At 34.8% G+C, this 22,352-nt stretch overlaps 2 protein-coding genes across 2 annotated transcripts in view; one reads left to right on the top strand and one right to left on the bottom strand.

Moving 5' to 3' along the window:
- LOC130898750 (NACHT and WD repeat domain-containing protein 2) overlaps nt 1-12,052 on the bottom strand; it is a 37,472-nt gene extending 25,420 nt beyond the window's left edge. Inside the window, exons 1-12 of the mRNA XM_057808244.1 lie at nt 11,950-12,052; nt 9,828-9,916; nt 7,077-7,193; nt 6,815-7,018; nt 6,609-6,753; nt 5,708-5,933; nt 3,320-3,518; nt 3,023-3,268; nt 2,690-2,890; nt 1,180-1,319; nt 915-1,125; nt 607-851 (exon numbers count right to left, since the gene is read on the bottom strand). Of these exons, the coding sequence (XP_057664227.1) occupies nt 607-851; nt 915-1,125; nt 1,180-1,319; nt 2,690-2,890; nt 3,023-3,268; nt 3,320-3,518; nt 5,708-5,933; nt 6,609-6,753; nt 6,815-7,018; nt 7,077-7,193; nt 9,828-9,916; nt 11,950-12,052 (2,126 nt within the window). The remainder of the gene's footprint in view (nt 1-606; nt 852-914; nt 1,126-1,179; nt 1,320-2,689; nt 2,891-3,022; nt 3,269-3,319; nt 3,519-5,707; nt 5,934-6,608; nt 6,754-6,814; nt 7,019-7,076; nt 7,194-9,827; nt 9,917-11,949) is intronic.
- LOC130898749 (transcription-associated protein 1) overlaps nt 1-22,352 on the top strand; it is a 70,370-nt gene that overhangs the window by 25,124 nt on the left and 22,894 nt on the right. Inside the window, exons 2-13 of the mRNA XM_057808243.1 lie at nt 14,917-15,102; nt 17,271-17,384; nt 17,448-17,633; nt 18,837-19,031; nt 19,086-19,488; nt 19,544-19,748; nt 20,188-20,361; nt 20,416-20,875; nt 20,941-21,251; nt 21,605-21,911; nt 21,969-22,111; nt 22,165-22,309. Of these exons, the coding sequence (XP_057664226.1) occupies nt 14,953-15,102; nt 17,271-17,384; nt 17,448-17,633; nt 18,837-19,031; nt 19,086-19,488; nt 19,544-19,748; nt 20,188-20,361; nt 20,416-20,875; nt 20,941-21,251; nt 21,605-21,911; nt 21,969-22,111; nt 22,165-22,309 (2,793 nt within the window). The 5' untranslated portion in view covers nt 14,917-14,952. The remainder of the gene's footprint in view (nt 1-14,916; nt 15,103-17,270; nt 17,385-17,447; nt 17,634-18,836; nt 19,032-19,085; nt 19,489-19,543; nt 19,749-20,187; nt 20,362-20,415; nt 20,876-20,940; nt 21,252-21,604; nt 21,912-21,968; nt 22,112-22,164; nt 22,310-22,352) is intronic.

The raw sequence follows: 22,352 nt of genomic DNA, 5'->3' as shown, positions 1-22,352 counted from the left end.
AACCTTTAAAACATTCCATCTCTAATTTTTCCACTTAATTTGAGGAGAAAATCTCTAAGTTGGCAACCCTGATTGCGAAGATTTATAAACGGAAACGCCCGTGCTCGCATTCCATCATGAAGTCGAACGTAACGCCAACAAGAGCGTCAGCGTAGACGCGAAAGTACGACTTAATCCTCTCGAGCAACATTTGCTATGTTATACTCCTATGTGGACATTTGGTATGGGAAAAAACGTCCCTATGTTACGGTGCCGATAATATCCATTTTCTCTTTCGTTCGAGACACTTTATCTATACTGCGCATGCTTGAGAATGCGCAGAACCGAGCTGGAACCTCGGAGGATAGAGAAATCGTTGCCATTATGTCTTCCTTAGTCGAAACAGCTTCCATTTATAGAAACTTACCATATAGAAGTATTATATATATATGTATTAGAGCAGTACTGAATCATGTGCACGATGAGTTTCAATCTGCATTGTTAACATTTAAAATTATCAAAAAATAGAAGGGACAAACTGACCCCGCTGAGAATCATCAACCGATGTACTTGCGAATAAGTTTATGCGTACTTGTTTGTATATTAAACATAGAAAATATGAATTACCTGTGATACCAATTCATAACATTCACTCCATCAGCTTCTCTTTCCGATAAATAATTCGGTAGATCATTTCTTATTCTGGTCCATAATAAAGGAGGTATACGCCTTACAGGCGGTAAATGATACTGATAAACGTCATCTAATACTTTGTCGTCTAGCGATATCAGATCTTCTAATTCAGATTCCGATAGACCACTTTTGGCGGCTGTTATATAAGCCAAGGCGTGAAATACCAAAATTCTACCATGCTAGAACAATTTTCTTCTTCATCTTAAAAACCCCTTCTAACATTTAACATCTGTTTTGTTTACCTGCTTCTCTATTCTTTCGAATAGCATCATTATAGAATCCATGACAGTAGAAGCTAAGTGCGTATCTTGGGATTTGGTGTAGCTCCTCCATCTACATATTTCAGCGAAAACTAGTTTTACAAATATCGGTAGACTACATTTTTCTATAGCGTTAGATACCAAACGCCATTGATAATTAGTTAAATCTCGGTGAGCCGATTGCATCCACATTCTATAAATTTGCAGTTATTTTCTTCCAATTGAAAAAGTGTATTTTTCTACTCACTTTATAACTTTCATCGCTAATTCTTCTCCTAATGCTTCAACTTCTATGAAATGTTCGTCCACGTCGATCATTCTTCTCAATATATGATATTCCTTAGAAACCTCGGCATTGCTCTCTTCGCAAGCACAAGAAACTATGATCTAGAATGTGGAAACACTACCTACTATACGAATTGAAAAATGTTGAGTTCAAACGAAATCTTTACAATTATATGGAATGTACTCAATGGTAGGATGACCAACTAGATAACCAGACCTTATGTATTGGATTTTATGCAAGGTTATCGACATAAAAGTATGAGAAACCCGATTAACTATCTTTGCTGATCTCATAGAACTACAGAAATACAAAATATAGAAAAGTGAGGATGAATGGCAAGAGATAAACGAAAATAGAGGAGAAGAAAATAAAGAGAACGAGAAATAATTGAAGATAAATAGAGAAAAATGAAAGGAAATAGAACAAAATATAGATATAGAGAGAAATGAAGAAATTCATAAAGGAAATAGTGAAAGATAAAAGAGGGGAAGATGAAAAAATATGATATTCAAAAAAAGAGAGAGAAATAAGGAAATTTTATGAGAAATGGAAGAAGATGGTAGAGAGATAGACAAAGGTGGATAAAGAGAAAGGGAAGAAGATACAGTTGAATAAATAATGATAGAGATAAATAAAGAAAAACACAGTAAAATATAGGAGTGCCGAGAAAAATAAAGGTAGATTGAAGACAAAAAGGATTAGAGAAAGATTGACAGAAATTGAGGAAGATGGGAAAGATATAGAGGCGATAAATGATACCGAAAAACATCATCCAGGACAGGAATAGAAGAAGGTATAACGAAAAATAGAAAATTGAGGAAAAATACGGGATGATCGAAAAAAATGAAGTAATAAAAGAGAAATAATAGAAAATCTATAAATATTGACAGGTAGAGTGATAAAGAGAAATGTATAAAGGAATGGATAAACACAAGAAGGAACAAGAACAAATAAGTAGAAATCGAGGAAGATGGGAAAGACATAGAGGCAATAAATGATACTAATAAACATCATCCAGGAGAGGAATAGAGGAAGATATAACGAATAATGGAAAATTGAGGAAAAATATGGGATGATCGAAAAAAATGAAACATAGAGGAATATCGGGAGAAAAGAAGTTAGAAAAAATAATAGAAAAATCTAGAAATATTGACGGGAAAAGAGAAAGGTAGAGAGATAAAGAGAAATATATAAAGGAATAGATAAACACAAGAGGGAACCAGAACAAGATAAGTAGAAATAGAGGAAGATAGGAAAGGAATATCGAAAGATAATGTGAGATGGAGAAAGATAGAGGAAATATAAGAAGATGAAAGAGGAAAACATAAGAGAAATAAAGGAGAATAGAAATAATTATAGAAGCATCGAGAGAATTATAGAAAAATGTAGTAATTTTAATTGATTATTATACAATGTAGTAATATCAAAATTACAAGTTGCCGAAAGTTGCAATTAATATAAATATTGTTACCTTACAGTGTGGTGGTAACCTTGTTGGCAACCATGACACCTTATTAGCATCCTGAGTGCCAGTCAGTTGATCAACGGAATCCAAAAATAGTACTAGAGGTTGTGCTTTAGTCGCCATTGTTAGAAGCTGTTTAAAATGGGCTGTTAAAGGGACCAAATCGTCAGGTATTCCGTCAAAAGGCAGTATGAAGTTATAAGAAATCTGTAAAATGTTTAACAAAATCACTTGAAACGCGATCATTGCTTAGTTGAAATGATATAGAAGAGGAAAATATCGTAAATTCACATAAATGTCCCTGATCTTGTCGGTTCTAGATGGCTAAATTCATCTTACCTGTTGACATATAGATATGAGTGTCGGCGTCAACGCAGAAGAATCTGGCGTGGTGCCTAGAAATCTAACAATACTAATTGGTCTTGCTCCTTGAAACCAATCTTTGCTCGTCGATAAACTAGCAGATTTAGCAAGCAAAGACGTTTTTCCGCAACCTCCTTCTCCATATAAAATAAGACATTTATCACTATCGTCTAACATATAATTACGTATATGTTCGAGGCTATCTTCACGGCCGTAAAAAACCTGAAAAATATCAACAAATAACGAGGAAATATTATCAAATGTAAATTATACCTGAACGGAATTGTTACATGCATGTAAATGTTGCAATATCTCGGTAACTATTTGTCCTTGAGCACTAGAATCTTCTTTACGCATCGCCCTATCCACTAGTTTCACTATATTTTTATAAAAGTGGGTTATGAAATGTTTCAGATATTCCTCGTGGGTCTCGGGATCTAAACCTTCTCTACCGATCCACTCCACGTTGTACCTTAAATCGAAATACGAGATATTAGATTAGCATTTCAGTTTCCCTCCTCTCTCTACCCCTTTTTTATTTATCTAGCTTTTCTTTACTTCGCAGATGTCTGCATGTTCTCCCACTTACAGAGTCTCTACCTCCAATCTTCTTTTCAAATGTTCTCTTATATTCCCCTCTTGTTTTCGTTTTGATTACGATTTTCTTTATCACTATTTTACTTCTCTATTTTTTCTTAGTTTCTTTAAGGGTGCAACAACTGATTTAAAATGGTCGGAAAAATATGAAGCTTAAACCCAAAATGATGAACTGGATGTACAAATCCATTGTGCGAGCTATCATAAACTATGCAACTTTCATATGATGACTAAGAACAAAAACCAAAATTGAGGAAACAACCCTAGATAAGCTGCAAAGGGCGCATCACTATCATGTCCCACGCCAGCACTACAAGTCACTTTAAACTTTAACTCTTTGAAGAAAGTAAAACAATAAAGTGATTAATAAAGGCTTAGGCAAGGAACAGAACATGGGGCCCGGTGACCTTACTGGGCATCTCAGGATTCTAAAGGAATGTGAGGTACCCATAGATATGGCCATGCCTTACCAAAAACTATAAAATTATAGTAACAAGTCGACAGCAATGGACAAATGCAGGGGTTCCGTTCCCACGAGGCTCATTATTATTCTACACTGATGGTTGGAAAGCGGAAAATGGACAAATTGTGACAGGAATATATGGCCCAAAAACCAAGCTCGCTATCTCAATTATCTCAATGGGCACTGAACCTTCCATTTACCCGGCAGTAATGTAATGGTATCCTTACATACGCAGGTCGTTGCTCACAACGCAACCACCGCAATGCAAAGATATTCATTCTATAATATAGCAGAATTGCCCTGCAAGCACTGCACTCCAATAAAATTGAGTTATAGATAGTATGGGACTATATCGAATCTTTAAACTCAATTAGAACAAACAATAAAGCTACTCTTCTGTGGATACCTGGTCATACCGAAGTACACATTCATGAACAAGTCGATCACCTGGCGAAAAAGGCGCGATAATTCCTTCCATAAGACTTTAACCTGCCAACAGCTGCCATACAAGCTGTAACGACCTTTGTTGCCCGGTTACTCGGGCAACAAAGGCAACGACGAAACGGACTCACTTACCAGACTGGGATCGGCGAACCTACCAATGAGCCCAAAACCCATACTTGGTTTATCCAAAAGCGCTGTTATTACGTCTCTCAACAGCCTTCTCGCGGGCTCGGCAGAGATGGATGGAGACCCCTGGCATGAGACAAGCGAAGGCCCATTAAGATTGGCCCCTGTCGTCTCTCTCCAAACAACTGCTTCAGCTAAATTGGCGCGAAATCACACTATTGACCGGACAGTGCCATCTAAGACGTCACCTTCACACCATGGCCATCACGTATGATCCGGAGTGTCGCTGGTGCATGGAGGAGGACGAAACTGTAGACCACGTTATCTGTGAATGCCCAGCATTCATACGGGCGCGGTTTGAATACCTGGGCAAACCCCAAAACCTGTCTAACGGCATCAAAGGGTCCATGCCAATGCGCCTGATCAGCTTCTCAAAAGACATCGGACTATCTGAAGGTATATGTGCTCGAAGGCTTTAACGGCCGCCCACACCTATGAACTATGAAGACCTTAACCTTCCATAGATTTCCCAAAAAGCCATCAAGTCATGGTCATAAAGAAATGGGAAGAAGAAGAAATCAGAAATATTTAATAAGAACCGTGGTTTGAAACAATCGAGAAGATTTATTTCCTATTCTTCCAATTGAACAAAGACGAACTAAGAAAAGTTACTGGTATGCTTACTTGTCATTTTCTGGGAAAATACCATATGAAAAAGATCGAAGAAACTCTCTACAGGTATTGCCGCTTTTGTAAGGAAACCGCTGAACGCCTCCTTTGTGAGTGCGGGGAATCCATGAACAAAAGCTACTGTGCTTACATTCAAGATTTTTAAAGCCAGAAGAGAGAAGCCGCATAGCTCCCAGACAGGTAGTTCACACCAGACAAAGTCGTTACTGCCTGACAGGTGAACAGTCCGTGGTATAGATTAGGTCAAACTGCTTGTGAGGTAGATTCACGACCTTACGCCTTGCTCATCTAATCTAATATAATCTAACGGTGAATAAAAAAATTATAAACAAATTTCTTACTTTTGTATATTGCTGGTCTCTATTTTGTTTGGTAGTCTTTCATCTCTAAGGTTGCCCAATAATTTGGCAGATTCTGTATCCAAACTTCTGTTGATGATGTCGACGAATAAAGAAGCTTTCTTTAAATTTTGCAAATTTATGTTGTTTATGTATCTTATGTACGCTAAGCAATGATTTTTTGTATTTTTCACATTAAGGATACCATTTATAACTTCTCTTTCGGTTACTACAGAAAAAACAAATAATTTAATTATAACAATGTGTTATTAGAAAGCGCATTTATGAGTATAGTTAAATTTGGCAACATAACATATTCTTACATTTTTATTTCTACTTTCTACTCCGTAAAAACTTTCAACGAATGTTTTGGCGCGTTGTTGTGGTCAATTATTGTTGTTCTAGCAGCATTCCTCAATCTTAACACACAACCGGTCGAAAACGCTCGACATTTTGTGTTGTATGCTCGGTGCTCCAGACCTCCCGGCATCTTTCACCGACTCACGATCTTTTTGCTCCTTTATACCCACGATAAACATTCCTCTATATTTAGTTATTTCAGTTTTTGTCCGTTTTTTTAGAAATGGTCCTGATGTAGGAAAAAATTTCCTATGCAGGAACTGGGGTTGGTGTGATTTTTGGGTATTGGACAAGATCGCGCGTGGAATTTGATTTGAGAGTTTGAAAAGAGGATAAAATACAATAAAAAGAATAGTTCCACGAAGCAAAGAGCTTTAAGGGTGTTTTGAAAAGGCGGACGGAAATAAGGGCTGACTTATGCCCTGTCGTCAACCATCGATGGCGTTTGCAATGCGTCAATGCTGCCAATATACGCGTGGAAAGAAATTCTGCCATGCCTCATACTGTTGAGATATTGCCAAGTTTACAATAAAAATTATCTTACCGGACATGAAATAATTGTGCATAGCGTCATCGTCCATTTTTCCTTGCTGATTTAAGGACGAGGATGCTTTTCTAAATAACTTTTGAAACTTTCCTAAAGTATCCCACCATTTCGCTTGATCTTCGGCTTGCAACTTCGGTATCCTCTAAAAAAGGCACCTGGTGCTGAACTTTATAGTTTTTACTTAAAAGCGACTGGAGTTTTACCTTATTGTTGAAGTTAACCAATATTGATGAGATCGGTTGTAGTACTGAAATTGGAGGAACAGCATTAGCGTCTTTTTTATACCAAATATCAATTGGAGTGGGATCATGACCAGTTGCGGCGAGTTCGTCTCGTATCATTTGTAATTCTGATGTTAATATGTAAGTTGGTATCGGTCTGTATCCGTATTTTTGACCCAAAAAGACCTAAAGATAATTTTAATGAACTCCATAATTACCACATAAGAAGTGAGTTGGTATTTACCACAAAATTAGGTCCCATTGATAAACGTTGACAATTCTGTATTTCTTTCATACACAATTCAGTGGTCATGTGATCATCAGTTGCTTCGTCCCTCACACCCCATCTCATGTCTACTACCTAAAAAAATTACATTACACACATTCGATAGTGCACAAAAATCACATTCAATACTTACACTACCAGTCAAAAGTTTTTGCCTTAGTTTGCTTGATACGCAACAAATCAAAACAAAAGAAAATTTTGTAAAACATTAATGTAATAACAAAACTACAACCTGTAATTGTTGCATATTCCAATTTTTTATTAATCATTTCGGTGCACAATTTTGACATTATCTGTTATTATTTGGACAAATAATCAGCGTCTATTTGGTTCCATTCACTTTTCAGGATATTAAAAAGATATAAAGTAGAAGTAGGACACTGTTTTCTGTCTCCCCTATCCGATTTCCCATTTTTTCAAATACTGTTTGAGCAGCTTCGAGGCGCCGGCCAAAACGTACTACATTTTCCTTCAAGATTTTTATCTTTGAAATCCCTGTAAGTTCTACCAAGTCTCCAGTCGCCCTTTCTCCAAAACATCTCCATCCTCTGCCGTGTTTTACAGTCGGGATTACACATGGGCGTTTGGCACATACATTATTCTCTTAGACCTAAAAACTTGAAACTTTGATTCATCACTACACTCTTCATGGGTCCAATTTTTATTTTCTTTAGCCCACTGCAACCTCTTGATTCTATTTTGAAAATTTATGAAAGGTTTTTTTCTTTACCGCCCTATCGAAAAGACCAGCTTCTCTCCATTTCCTTTTCACTTTATTAGTACTTAAAGGCAAATCACTAGATTCATTTATCTGAGCTGCTGTCTCTGGACCCGCGAGTCGTCGATTACCTTCACTGATCAATAGAATAGGTTTATCCCCAGCGATTTAGGTTTTTCGAGATCGCTCTGACCGGTTTCTATCGCCAAAGCTTATGATGGATGCATATTTTTTCACGTTGTAATCCACTCACCAACAAAATATAATGTAAACCAAAAAAGGACACTATTATTTTTTGGTAAGACACCTTCGCTTGACAATATGAAAGAGAAATTGATTTTAAAGGCAAAAACATTTTATCAGTGATGTATATATAATAAAAAGATATACAAGTCGAAACGACGTCTATATTCCTATTCATTTACTTTCTAGAGAGTAATTAGATGGACAATTTTAATCTCAAAGATCCGGCAATTCGCTACCACTTTAATTTTAAAGTCACGCTATTCTCGGTATTCAATAAGTTCGCAAAAATTGCCCTTGGCACTAGAACTCGCCTGGTACGAGTCGGTACGAATTTTGACCCACATAAAGTTTCGACGGAAAATCGATGTATATGACAAGAAAATGTCTTTAAGCTCAAAGTCACTTTGAATTTAATTGAAGACCGCCGGATAATAAATTCGATATTTTATTCAGAAAATAACATGTAACATGTCCTAATTGACTGACAAGGTTTGATCTGTAGCTACCTTTTACAACGTAACATAGAGTTAAATAGAGGCTCAAACTTTGTGTGAAATTCTATCACTGAAAATCGAATTCTCAGTTAATAATCTTTAGAGAAATGAGTCGAGTGTACACCGATTGTTTAATTTAATCTTTGCTGTGAAATTTCACCCCTTAGCTCTGCCTTCAATTTCACGACTAAAAAATAGTCGGATGGGACCAGATTAGGGCTATATGGTGGATGTTTAATATCTTTGAAATTATAGCAGTGTTGACTGGAGCATTATCATGAAGCAAGCGCTTACCTCGGCCGATTTTGCCTCGACTTTTTTTCGACTGTCGATCAAATTATACCCCTACATGTAGCCATTACTTTTTTGGGTTTTTTGGCACTGGTAGTTCCGTACCCGATCTGATTACATTTTCCTGGCCTTCACGGCTAAACTCTAAACATCGCTTACAACATTCTACTCGACGCTGCTTTTGTACTGCGCTCAGAAATCGAACGATATATTAATTTTTATCATATTTAAATGCTAATGAAGGATCCTTAGAACACTTATTTTGTAAAAGCTGGTCTGTGTTGCAATTTTTTTTGTTTTTAGGCGGTGGTCACTTAGAACACTAAATTTAATGTTTCGTCACAGGACCTCCCGCACGTGGGTCATCTTCTGACGATTCTCGTCCTTATATTAACTACAACCAATTTTTAATTGTTGGAAATGATGTACACACATTACCGTAAACAGGTGTTTATTTTCGTTTAGTCAAACATTTTATAGCAGCGCGAAACTCAATTTGAGACATTTTTCAAAAGAACTGACTGGTCGTTCGAGCTCTATAATAATAAAATTATTGAAACAGCAAATTTTGTATAAAGCTTGTTGAGACATGTCTCTGACGCATGCATAAATATGTATGCCAAAGCACTCTATTTAACATATGAGGCCAAGAACTCATGGATGCAAAAAGCGTCGGTACCAACGATGAGGTTTAAAACTCAATTAAGGTAGACTTATTTCCAGAGTGTATTTGAGGTTCAAAACACTGTGAGGATCTATCTGAGCTTATTATAGGTAGAGTTCTTTCTAGAGAGTATAGGAGAAGCTGATCTTTCGTTATGACAACTATTTCAAACTTCTTTTGCAGAAAAATAAGTATTATAGCCTATCGGAATTTGAACAAACCTGGTATTTGATCCTTTCTACATTTCAATCATTTGAAATCAATAATTTTAACGATAAATATCAAAATAAATTTACCTGAAACTCTAGTCCATGTTTTTCCCGACAATAATCCTTGATTTTTGGATAACATTTGGCCATTAAAGTATTTCTTTCCATAGTAGTGTCTAAAATGCGGTATCGTTAAGAAATGTTTTAGTTGTGAGATATTCGCGATTATTCGCGGCCAGATCTCAGGACCGGATTATATTGCATCTTCGGAGAAAAAATTATGAAGAACGGGGCCCCGAAACTATTTTCAGGATTATAGATCCACCATTGTTTGAAAATATAAAATTAAATTTTTTTTAACTTTATCTAATTAAGTGATACTTTATGTACGATAATCGAATTTAGGACAAATGCTACGCTAGTTTTAGTCATTTTTTCATAAAAAAGGTTCCCACTCTCCCCCGCCTCTTATTTTGAGAGATAGAATTAAACTTGTGGAATGAAAAATACGCAGAATTTTCAACGCCCTCTAGTGGTTGTTATAAAATTTTGAAAATAATTTCCACGTGTTTCTCGAGGCCACTTATAGGCCGTTATAATTTTTTCTTTGAAGCAGTAATATAAACCGTTCCTGAGATATGGCCGACGTCAGTTTTTACAAGCACACCTGGTGTATTTTTTCGGGAGATAGAAATTTTCTGGAGATTACAGTCTATTCAAGTCAAAATCTACTAAGCCAGCGGTTATTCGGGGATGGTCCGAGAAGTTTGTGTTCCACAAAATTTTTGGAAAAAATATATTTATTTTTCAACGTAATCTCCTTTTAGTTTCATACACTTTTCCAAGCGATGTTCAACGAGTTCGATGCCCTTTTTATGATAAAAATCGTCAAGCTCCTCAAAATAGCCATTAACTTTCGACATCAACTCTTCATTGTTGGAAAATCTTTGACCTCCCAACCATTTTTTCAAGTCTGGGAACAGAAAATAAACCGAGGGGGCTAAATCTGGCGAATAGTGTGCATGGAGTAGCAATTCAAACTTTAATTCATCAATTTTGGCCATTGCTATAATGGATGTGTGAGCTGGTGCGTTGTCTTGATGAAACAACACTTTCTTCTTAGCCAAATGCGGTCGTTTTTGCATGATTTCTTCGCTCAAACGTTTCAACAAGTTCGCATAATACTCGCTGTTGAAAGTTTTTTTCTTTTTCAAGATATTCAAGGAAAATAATCCCAAAAAAAACCGAAACCATGACCTTGCCTGCAGAAGGAACGGTCTTTGCCTCATTTGCAGCCGGTTCTCCCTTTTTAATCCATTGTTTTGATTGTTCCTTTGTTTCGGGTGTGAAGTGATGAACCCACGTTATGAAACGGCGCGAAAAATTCGGCTTTATTTCTAATAAACATTGCCCAACATTCGATGGGAACATCTTCATGACACGGCTTTCATTCCATTGTGAGCAAACGCGGTACTCATCTTGTGCAAATTTTCAGTTAATATGCCATTTACCGAACTTTTTGAAATGCCTACTGTGTTTGCTAGCTCGCCAGTTTCAGTCGATGATCATCCAGTACCGGATTATGGATTTTCTTGTTCAACATTTCTGGAGTCGTCTGCGCAGGTCGTACTGCCTTGTTTAAACTCTGCTACCCATTATTGTACTGTTGATAATGAAGGAACAGTCTCACCCAGAGTAGAATCTAGTTTATATATCGGTTAGGTTAGGCTAGGTTGGGCTTTTCAAATAAAAGTAACGATGACCAATTTTTCCCATGGTTACAAATTCACTGAAAACGTCTATTATTGATGGCTGCCAAACAAATACTAAACCACGTAGCGTTTTCAAACATCAAACATACAGTGGTATTCTTCAAGCAGCCATCACTATGTCAGTCCAGGTACTTCTGGGACCATCCTCATTGCCAAATTTTCTTAGAGATACCGAATTATATTTGCACTTCAATAAAATTAAGAACTTTGCACAATTGTTAATAAAACAAAAAGTCTAGATGATAAGAGAGAACGGATAGTAAAAATTGATGCTGAAATAAACAAAAATATAGTGGAAGAATCAATAAGGAAAAGAAAAATAAGAATGAATAGTAAAAATATATGTACAAAAATCTACCAGAAGCAAACCAAAAGATTTAGTTACAAAAGTATTAGTTGGACATTATCATTATAAAGCTTTATTAATGACCCCTTACCTGTAAATGTTGAACTGGTAAATATCCTTACTATTTTGGAACTGACTGGAGGCAGGCTTTCTAAACTCCCAGCAAATATCAAATCTATCGTCCTGTCGTCCATGTTTTCTTTTTCATAAACGTACCGAACGAAAACCAAATTGTGTTTAGCTTTCACAAACGAGAGTTGCAACGAAGTTTTACGCGCTTCAACTTCTGTTCAAATACTAAAGTATCGGGAAACTTACAAGTTTGGGAAATAATCAATATCGACTCGTTTTAAGGTCAGTCTTCCTTTGGTTTCGGCAATCGCTTCAACGAATTTTGAAAGTAAAAACGTAAAATAATATATAATAAAAAATTAATTCTATATATCGCCGGGAATCCTACCTTAACAGTAGAAGACGACCTTATAAGTATGTATTATATCATGGTATGTACTTTTTCTGGGACGGAATTTTTGAAAACGAATAAGATGTAGGTCTTTACAAGAATCTGATAAAATGTAATTATTGCAACCGACTTGTAAACAAGGCGACAAAGGGCTCCTGAAGATACTAAAAAAAAAGAAGATTAAGAAGAACTAGTCTTATAATGATATAACCGAGGCAAGATTTGAAACACGATGATTTTACATAAAAAACTGGTAATTTTATACTATCGAGTTCCCCTCGTTTTAGAATAATTCCAATTCAATGAATTTTTCTTTTTAAATCTTTTGTATACGGCGGCTTTGTGGACAAAAAATTGTCATATATCTCACTTGAAGATTTCATATGATTTTGTGAGTTTATTTGTTATCATAAACGCACTTTTTTCAATGTAATCGTTGAGAACTTTTTTGCAAAGCATCCGACGATACTTTTTTGTTGTTTGTTTTCCAAAAAAAACCTAAATTATATATTTAACTTTCGAAAATTTGGTTTTAAAAACTTTATTAACACAAATTACAATTTTACAAATGAAAGAACTCTATTAATTTCAAGCGATTGAATTAGATTCATTGAACGAACTAAATTCATTAAAAGGTGTTTACAACAATTCTAGTTTATACTAAAATAAATGCTGACACATATTTACAAAATATGACCTGTTTGAGTTTTTAATTTTTAGAATAATTTAGATTTTTTTCCATGTAACTCCTAACCTAACAGGTAAGTATGATCTATAAACTTTACAAATATTTTTGTTTACAAAACTTTAATTGTTATAATTGTCAAAATACCTGTTAAATGTGATTTAGTAGCAACAACTTTTTGTGATTTTTCTAAGGCTTTCAATTGTGTCAATCATAATATTTCAAAAAAAAAATTGCAGTAATACGGTTTCAGGGGAACACCTCTCGCGTGGCTCAAGTCATACCTTACCAACCAACCAAGAAGTCAATTTGAAAGGGTTGATACAAAGATGTCTTCTTGCAAGCCAATAGAATGTGGAGTGCCCCAAGGCTCAGTACTAGACCCTATTTTGTCTAGTTGCAGACGATACTAGTTTATCTTGAAACAACCCTTATTTTCAGGCATTCCATATCTAGTGACCTAATTACCTTTAAACCATGGTGCGATTCTACTCTTCTCTGTCTCAAAACGTTTCTATAACTAAAGTTCTATGAAATAAAAATACATTGCATCTTTTTTTGTTAAATAACACCACCATTGACGTCGTTAAATCTGTAAAATTCTTAGGGTTTGTTGTGGACACTTCCTTGAAATTGGAGTTACAGATTGCCGCCTTATCTAAAGAGTTAAGTTCCTCTTGTATTGTATCCAAATTGTATCCATCTCCTTATCAGTCTATTATGCCCTTATTGAGTCGCATCTCCTATATGCCCTTCCCTTCTGGGGTACGTGTGGTGCGACTCAATTTGAGCGAATCTTCAAACTACCAAAGAGAGCTGTTAGATATTTACACGGATTAAACAGCAGGGCTCAATGTAGGGACTTCTTTAAAACATTAAAAATTTGGACTCTTATTTATCGTTGAATCTGTTTGCCTAAATATTTTACAATGCAAAAAAATGCACAATCATTTGCCAATTGAAATCAAATCGATATAATCTTTTCCGGCATTCCGCAATAATTTGAGGGCATATTTACTCTGTAAACGAATTGTAATAATAATATTTACTTCCAGGCATGCTACATACTGGTTTAATTTTTGCTATGGACTTATATACGACTAATTATTACCTGTTACTCATTGTGGTTTATTTAGTTATTTTTATGTTTGTTTTTTAGTTTTTGTCTACAAATTGCAAGAATTTTCCTCACCAACAGGGGCTGAGAAAGGCAAAGACTCTCCTATACTACTAAACTATAACCAGAGTAGATGTGTTGAATGTATCAACCTAAGTAAGAACAATCTACGAATACTAACAGGAGTTCAATCGGGGCACTGTCGCCTCAACAAACACCTGAAGACGCTAGAACTAGCAGAGATAATGCGGCGTGCAGATTTTGTTCCACACCTCAATCCACATTCTCTCGAAGTGTGAAACACTAAGGAACTCCAGAGAACTATACCAAGGAGCGCTTGAGATAAAATACGAAGACTTCTTAAAAGGAGTGGAATTGATAGATCAGCTGTAAACACTGGGTTCTTCAGTTTCGCAGCAAAAAAGGGGGTCAAAATAGATCCTTTGGGACGCAGTGTATATGAGACCCTAAATATATACATACATAGTAGCACCAAACTCGATTTTTTTCCAGCGCTCCTATAATAACCTATAAATGATCGCAGGTTTCAGTACCTTAGAAATGTTGAATAAAACGTTTAATTAATGTTTTGTATTTGCTATTCCATCTTCAGTGCCGTTTCATAACTTTCTTTTAAACTATGGCTAATACTTCTTCTAATTCTTTTGCATATTTTAGAAATACGTTGAAATAGAATATTTTTAAATAGTAATTCAAGAAACTGTCACTTTATCGACTAAATATTTTTCGTACATATTCCAATTAGTGAAAAGTATTTTTTTTTTTGTTACAGATTCATAAGTAATGTAAATAGCGTAAAGCAACAACAATGCAAGCTTCAACATCCAGTATGGGGGGTGTCCACCCCCATACGGCTCTAATGAACCAATTTAAGAGCTATGTAACGATGCTTGCCGATCCAGATTGTAAAGATGTTCTAAAGTTGAAAGCCACCCAAGAACTAAGTAAACATTTCGAAGTAAGAAATTGTTTGTAGGATTTTTAGGCTTGTTTTAGTAGAAATATTAATTTCAATTCCTCACCTTGTATATATTTTCGAAATTATTTAAATATTTTTATGCAACAATCCTGCCGGGATCACATATAGAAAGAACCTTAAGTTTAACGACATATCCGAAGGTCTATGTTGAAAAGTTTTATCAGTTTTGATCCACCTTCCAACAGGTGGCGCTCTGATTCTTATTTTAAATGTTTGGTTTGAACTATAGAGTAAATATTAAAGATAGAGAGAGAGCGTCATGTAAGTGAAATTGTACTATTGGAAGAAAAAGAAGGAACATCGGTTTACCGTAACCATATATGGTTTTATTGGGAAACAAAAAGGGCAAAGGGTGAATCAAAGTAAATAAGGAACAAGATGATAGCAAGAATACTAAGAGGAAGAATGTAGTAAGAAGCAAAGAACATAACTATATGATTCAGGGTACAATCAGTGGAACAAAGATAGCAAGAATTTCAGAAATATTAAGCAAAAACAGAACAAAGCAAAGATCATAGCAAAGAAATGAAGAAATGGTGATAAAAATAAGTGTTTTGTGATTATTAGATATTAGTCGTTATTAATAAAATAAAAACTGATAGTATGAAATAGCATAAGCACGTGCACAGCTCATTTCTTTCGAATTTGGCGAAACTTTCCCCCGGTACCTTGTAAGACTTTCTGAAGAGGGTTTTGGTGTGTCTCATGATGGTGGTTTCCAGTTATCTGTTGATTAAGCTGATTCCAGCTTTTCTGTTCATTATACTTTTGATGACACGGATATGGGAATTGGGAAGACTAGTAGCGTACTCTTGGCAGCATTTTTTTCCAACACATCTGCTGTTTCGTTTCCCCGGACACCAGAGTGTACACAAGCTTAAGATAGTTTTATTACCAAACTTTGTATTGTTCTATGTTCCTTTATTCGCCTTTGATTGATGTTTTATGGATACAGTTAATATAGAAGATCCAATTAGAATAGAGAGAGAGAGAGAGAGATAAGAGAAAGGTATACTGATTTTTTCTCTCTCTCCATTAGCAGTTCGGGCTCACTTGCACAAGCTCCTACACCTTGCTCTCACTATTTTTAATATTAACTCTATGGTTAAACTCTGATAGTATTGTGAATAGAGATGGCGATTCTTTCTATAAAAGATCGATTTTAAATCGATTCGAATCGTTACCTGATGAATCGATTTATAAAAAAATCGAGCAACGGAAACTAAGCAAACAACCATCTCGCGACTTTTTAAATAATTAACCCTTTAACCGGCTACACCGTAATATGACGAATACATTCAACTAATTATAAATAATTTTATGGTTTTTACCAAAATAAAAAGAATCGTATACCGATTTTAAAGGGTGAAATATCGATTTATTTGGTCCGAGGAATCGAATAATCGATTTCAGCTTTCGTCTTGTCTAATTGCGAATTTTAATATACAAAATGTCGTAGCAAAAACTTTTTACTTATTAAAACGACGGAAAAAAATTAATCCTCGCAAAAAGTTCTGCATTTACTTGCTACCATTAGTTGTATACGGAGTATATAATTTTTTATAATGTATATTAGAAAAAATTTTGATATCTGATATTTCATAAATGGAAAAACCAGTGCAGTTCATATGTTACAATTTTTTCCGCCTTTTCTTTTTGAAATATATCCAATACTTTATATATTCCAAGAGCCCCGAAATTTTAGTTTTCTTATACCGCTTAATATATTTTCAGATTTTGGGTAGTTTAGCTAAAATTGCATTTTTGAAAATTCTGCAACTGTAAATGTATGTCGATCATGTGGGTAGGAGAAAAATAAAAAAAACAAATTGATTTTTAATAGATTTATTGATGAAAGATGTAGAACTTTTTATGAATAATAACTTTTTTCGTAATATTATTACCACAAAAGTTTTTATCTTCATAGATATATTTATTCACTTTCTTACTTCTTAGACTTTTTTTTTATATATTTGTGTTCATAAATCTTTTCGATTTAAGGTCTCTTTTAAATACAATGACTTATTTTGAATGAAATTTGCTTTGACTTTTTGAACTAATTTTAGTATTTATCTCTATATACTCAATTTTGTCAATTATTATTTATTTCGGATATTGTCATGTAAAATGTTATTTTTCATTTTTAGATAATACTCAATTCTGCTCTATATTCGAACTTTTTGGACCACTCTGTAAATATATTTTTAAAGATATTAGATGAAGGCTATCCCCTTTTCGTTGCCGAATACAATATACAACAAGTAAGAATATACAAACTTTTATAAACATGATGATAATTTAATAAAAATAAATTTAATTTTTAGGTTAGAAAATTAATATTGGAGATGTTGTATAGATTACCGACCAACGAGACGTTAAGACCTTACGTTAAACAAATATTATCACTCATGTTGAAACTATTGGAAATCGACAACGAAGAGAACGTTTTAGTTTGTTTAAAAATCATCATAGAATTACATAAGCAATATAAACCGACTTTTAGTCCAGAAGTAAGTAACTTCAAATCAATATGGATTCATACATGAGCGTATAATATAGTTAATAAATTTTTATACTTATCTTGCATCAATTTCAACTAATACGTCTCATACCGCCATTCATTAGAACAAGTAGTGATGAGTTTGAACCAGTTCCAGCTTGCCAGTCTGCTACTATATTCGCTTTAGTGAAATCCTGTTTACAGTGTCTCTTCCTGATAGTGTAGCAACTTTTAAAACTGTTTACAAGTGGTATGAGTGATTCAAAGTTGACAAATCTCTTCGATCCAACAGGTGATTGCCAATTTAAGAACTTTGGGAAACGACGTACCATGAAATAGAACCGAAAAAGGAGTCAAAGGCACTCTGCATATTGATAATGCTTCGTATCTATCTACATCCACCTTAATTATCATATTTAGTATCATGGCTATAAAAATTTTATAAATAAAAATATATTCTGATCCTCCAAACCCCACAGATCCGTAATTCCTTTCCTTTACATGCACCCATTATAGGTCATCATCGACCAATTGGTATATGTAGTTCAATGACAAACGAGGGCCGTTTTTTTAACCTCCGATCGCTCCATGCAGAAGAAAGCGGACATGCGCTGTAGCGTCAGTCGGCGTTGTGCTACAGCCATTATTGATGCTTCCGCCAAGTGTGATTCGTTTTCTACAGGCTGAATACCATAGTGCTGCAGAAATCTATCAGAGAATAAGTCGTCTGTATGGGGAAAACTTCATGAGTGATGGTGTTTGGCGTGAATGGTGTCGAAAGTTTAAAGGTGGCATGATGAAGGGGGCCAAGGACGCAAATCTGTCGTTTCAGATGACATGGTTCAACGAGTTGACAGAATGGTTGAAGAAAACCGCAGATTCACCATTACTGCTTTGTCTGAACGGTTAGGCTACATTGGCGGCAACTTTCTTTGAAGACTGTATTGAAAAGATTGTCCACAGATATGACAAATGTCTCAATCTCTTCGGTGATTATATAGAAAAGTAACTGTAAGTGTACCAATCTGTTGGTAATAAAATTATTGTTTCATATGATCTTGTCTTTTATTATAGCCTGTCGGAGGCTGAAAAAAAACGGCCCTCTTAAATCATTTAAAAAAAAATCAATTCCAATAATTATCAATGACGTTTCATGTTACCTATTCATAAGTTATTGAGTGGTTAAAGTGATTAATATTTTTTTATCTTGTAGATTCAAAAGTTTTTGGAATTTGTTAAATCAATCTACTCCAATTTACCAAATCAAATGGATAAAATATTTGAGCCCAAACCTCCAATAAAAGTGAAGGATCTCACTGAAGTTAATATAGAAGAATTACTCAAAGAAACATTTACTATGACTGTTATACAAACCGAAGTACGAAATGACGATGGCACCTTAGTAGCGGTAAGTAACAACTTCCTCATCCATCAATATATTTTACTATAACTTCTGTTACAGTATTATGTAATTCCTAAAGCCGTTTTATCGTTGAAAGTACTTCAAGAACTACCTATAATAGTAGTTCTAATGTACCAACTGTATAAACAAAGCGTACATCAAGATGTTAGTGATTTTATTCCTTTAATCATGAACACGATCACTCTTCAACCAACGTTAAAGCAAAGACAAGCAGAATCCTTTAATAAAGAAATATTTGTCGATTTCATGGGTGCACAAATAAAGACCCTCTCGTTTCTCGCTTATATTATCAAGATTTACCAAGAAGTGGTACAAAATCATTCAGCGATGATGGTACAGGGAATGTTGGGGCTGTTAACTTTATGCCCAATGGAAGTAGCTCATCTTAGAAGGGAACTACTCATTGCAGCAAGGCATATTTTAGCAACAGAATTGCGAAACAGTAAATATAATTATGATTTAATAAATTTTTTGTATATCAATTTGATTTATTTCAGAATTCGTACCTCACATGGAACAATTGTTCGACGAAGACGTTTTATTGGGAAGAGGCTGGACAACTTTCGAATCGTTGAGGCCTCTTGCTTATTCTACTTTAGCTGATTTAGTTCATCACGTTCGACAGCAACTACCTTTGGCAGATTTAAAACGCGCAGTTCACTTATTCAGCAAGAATGTGCATGATGATAGTTTGGCTACAACGTAAGTATACAATGAATCGTTTGTTTCAGGTACTACTTTAATCTTTGAATTCATTTTTTTTTTGTTTTGCTTCTCCTCCAATTTCACTTTTCTGCTTAGATTCTCTGTAGTTTGCTCTTGTTTTGCTTCTCCTCCAATTTCACTCTTCTGTTTATACTCCCTGTAGTTTTCTCTGTGCCATAGATCTTTGAATCCTTCTTTTGTTTTGCTTCTCCTCCAGCTTCACTGTTCTGTAGTTTCCTCTCCACCATAGATCTCTGAATTTCTTTTTTGTTTTGCTTCTCCTCCAATTTCCCTTATCTGCTTAAATTCTTTGTAATATCCTCTGTATGTCTTTTATCCACCATCTTTTGTGATGTTTTGCTTGTTAAAAATATATTTTTTTCTATCTTGTTAATCATTTATTATTTTTGATTTGATTTACAAAAATATCTTTCAGAATCCAGACCATGTCGTGCAAATTACTTTTGAATCTAGTGGATTGTATTCGTATAAGATCAGAAGCAGAAAATAGCAACGAAGGAAGAGAATTATTGATGCGGATGCTTGAAGTGTTTGTACTAAAATTCAAAACAATAGCAAAAATTCAGTTACCAATTCTCACCAATAAATGGTACATAAAATTTGTTTTATGGAAATATGTTTTGTACATTGAATTCGTTTTTAGCAATCAAAGGAAAGAAGAAGCTCAAAACCAAACGTCGCAAGAAAAACCAGATCCTGAAGTTAAACCAAACCCAGCTGAGTTACTGGAATCCGCTTTAGCAACCGCTCAAGGAGGTAACCCACCTAAAGAAGAAAAATCCAAATTTGGTTTTCCTCAAAATAATAATTGTAACGTTGCCGACTATAGAAGTTTGGTAAAAACTTTGGTGTGCGGCGTTAAAACTATTACTTGGGGTTGTTCTGCTTGTAAAACTAGTACCGGACAAACGGCAGTGCAATCTAAACATTTTGCACCACACGAAACGCTTGTTTTTGTGCGTTTAGTAAAATGGGCTTTACAGGCACTTGATATTTACACCTTGAACGTGGGTTCGACACAAGCAGGGTTACCACAAAGAATGAATCAACAGAACGTCAGGAGTAAAGAAGAAAAAGAAGTACTCGAACATTTTAGTGGTGTGGTTAGTACAATCAATAAACAATTATACTTTCAGTATTGTTTTAATTTATAAATTTATTTTTTTAGTTTTCAATGATGAACGCCCAAACTTTCCATGAAATATTTTCAACAACTATTGAATATTTGGTAAAGAGAGTCTATAAAAATCCCACATTACAAACAGTACCTAATACTCTCCTTGCTAATCCCACTACTAGTCCTATATTTGCAACAGTCCTTGTTGAATATCTGTTGGAAAGAATGGAGGAAATGGGCTCCAATTTGGAAAGAAGCAATTTATATTTAAGATTGTTCAAATTAGTTTTTGGTAGTGTATCTTTGTTCCCCCAAGAAAATGAAAATATGTTAAGGCCTCATCTTCACCAGATCGTAAACAGGTAAATGGAAATTATCTGAAATCAATATTATAATAACTGCAAAGCAACAACTATGTATAAAAAGTATAATTTTAGACTTGTTCCCATATTTAATCATTCAATACCTTCATGAGTTGATTCATATTCTGATATCTTCAAGAAGAGATCATAATAATCGTTGTTTTTGCTAGGTTATCTCCAGAAGCAAGTGCCTGCTTCTGGGTTCATTAACTTTTTTAGTCTTATATATGATATCAAGCAAACTAATTTACATAAAATTACTATATACATTAGGATTTTCTTTCCTCATTACCTCTCCTTCGGTTTCTATTTCCCATGCTCGTTCCATAATCTTAAATATCTATTATTTCCAGATCTATGGAGCTAGCCATGAGTGCTATGGAACCATATAACTACTTCCTTCTTCTACGTGCTCTATTCAGATCTATAGGAGGTGGAAGTCACGATTTGTTGTACCAAGAATTTTTACCATTATTGCCAAATCTATTGGAAGGATTAAATCGATTACAAAGTGGATTACATAAACAACATATGAAAGATTTATTTGTTGAATTATGTTTGACTGTTCCGGTCCGTTTGAGTTCTTTATTACCCTATTTGCCCATGCTAATGGATCCATTAGTATCGGCTCTAAACGGATCACACGTTCTAATCAGTCAGGTAAACTTTTTAATCCTTATTGTTATTTTACCTTATAATTGTTTTCGTTTCTTTAAGGGTTTGAGAACATTAGAGCTATGTGTTGATAATCTACAACATGATTTTCTATACGAACATATACAACCCGTGAGAGCCGAGCTAATGCAAGCGCTTTGGAGAACATTAAGAAATAACGATCAAGTTGCACAAGTGGCTTTCAAGTAAGATACGAATTTGTTCAACTAGAAGCAATTTTTAAAACCAATTTTTTCAGGGTTCTGGGTAAATTCGGCGGTGGTAACCGAAAAATGATGATAGAACCACAAAAATTAGATTATGTATCCACAGAATTCGATCCACCTGCTATTCTAGCTCGTTTTAACGATCAATATCAAGAAATAGAGTTCCCCGTATCGAAAGTAAGTATTACCTTCATTGCGTGTTATAATTCTCTATAATACC

The sequence above is a fragment of the Diorhabda carinulata genome, chromosome 10 (assembly GCF_026250575.1).
Source record: "Diorhabda carinulata isolate Delta chromosome 10, icDioCari1.1, whole genome shotgun sequence".
NCBI lineage: Eukaryota > Metazoa > Arthropoda > Insecta > Coleoptera > Chrysomelidae > Diorhabda > Diorhabda carinulata.
This window is presented reverse-complemented; position numbering and strand designations above follow the sequence as displayed.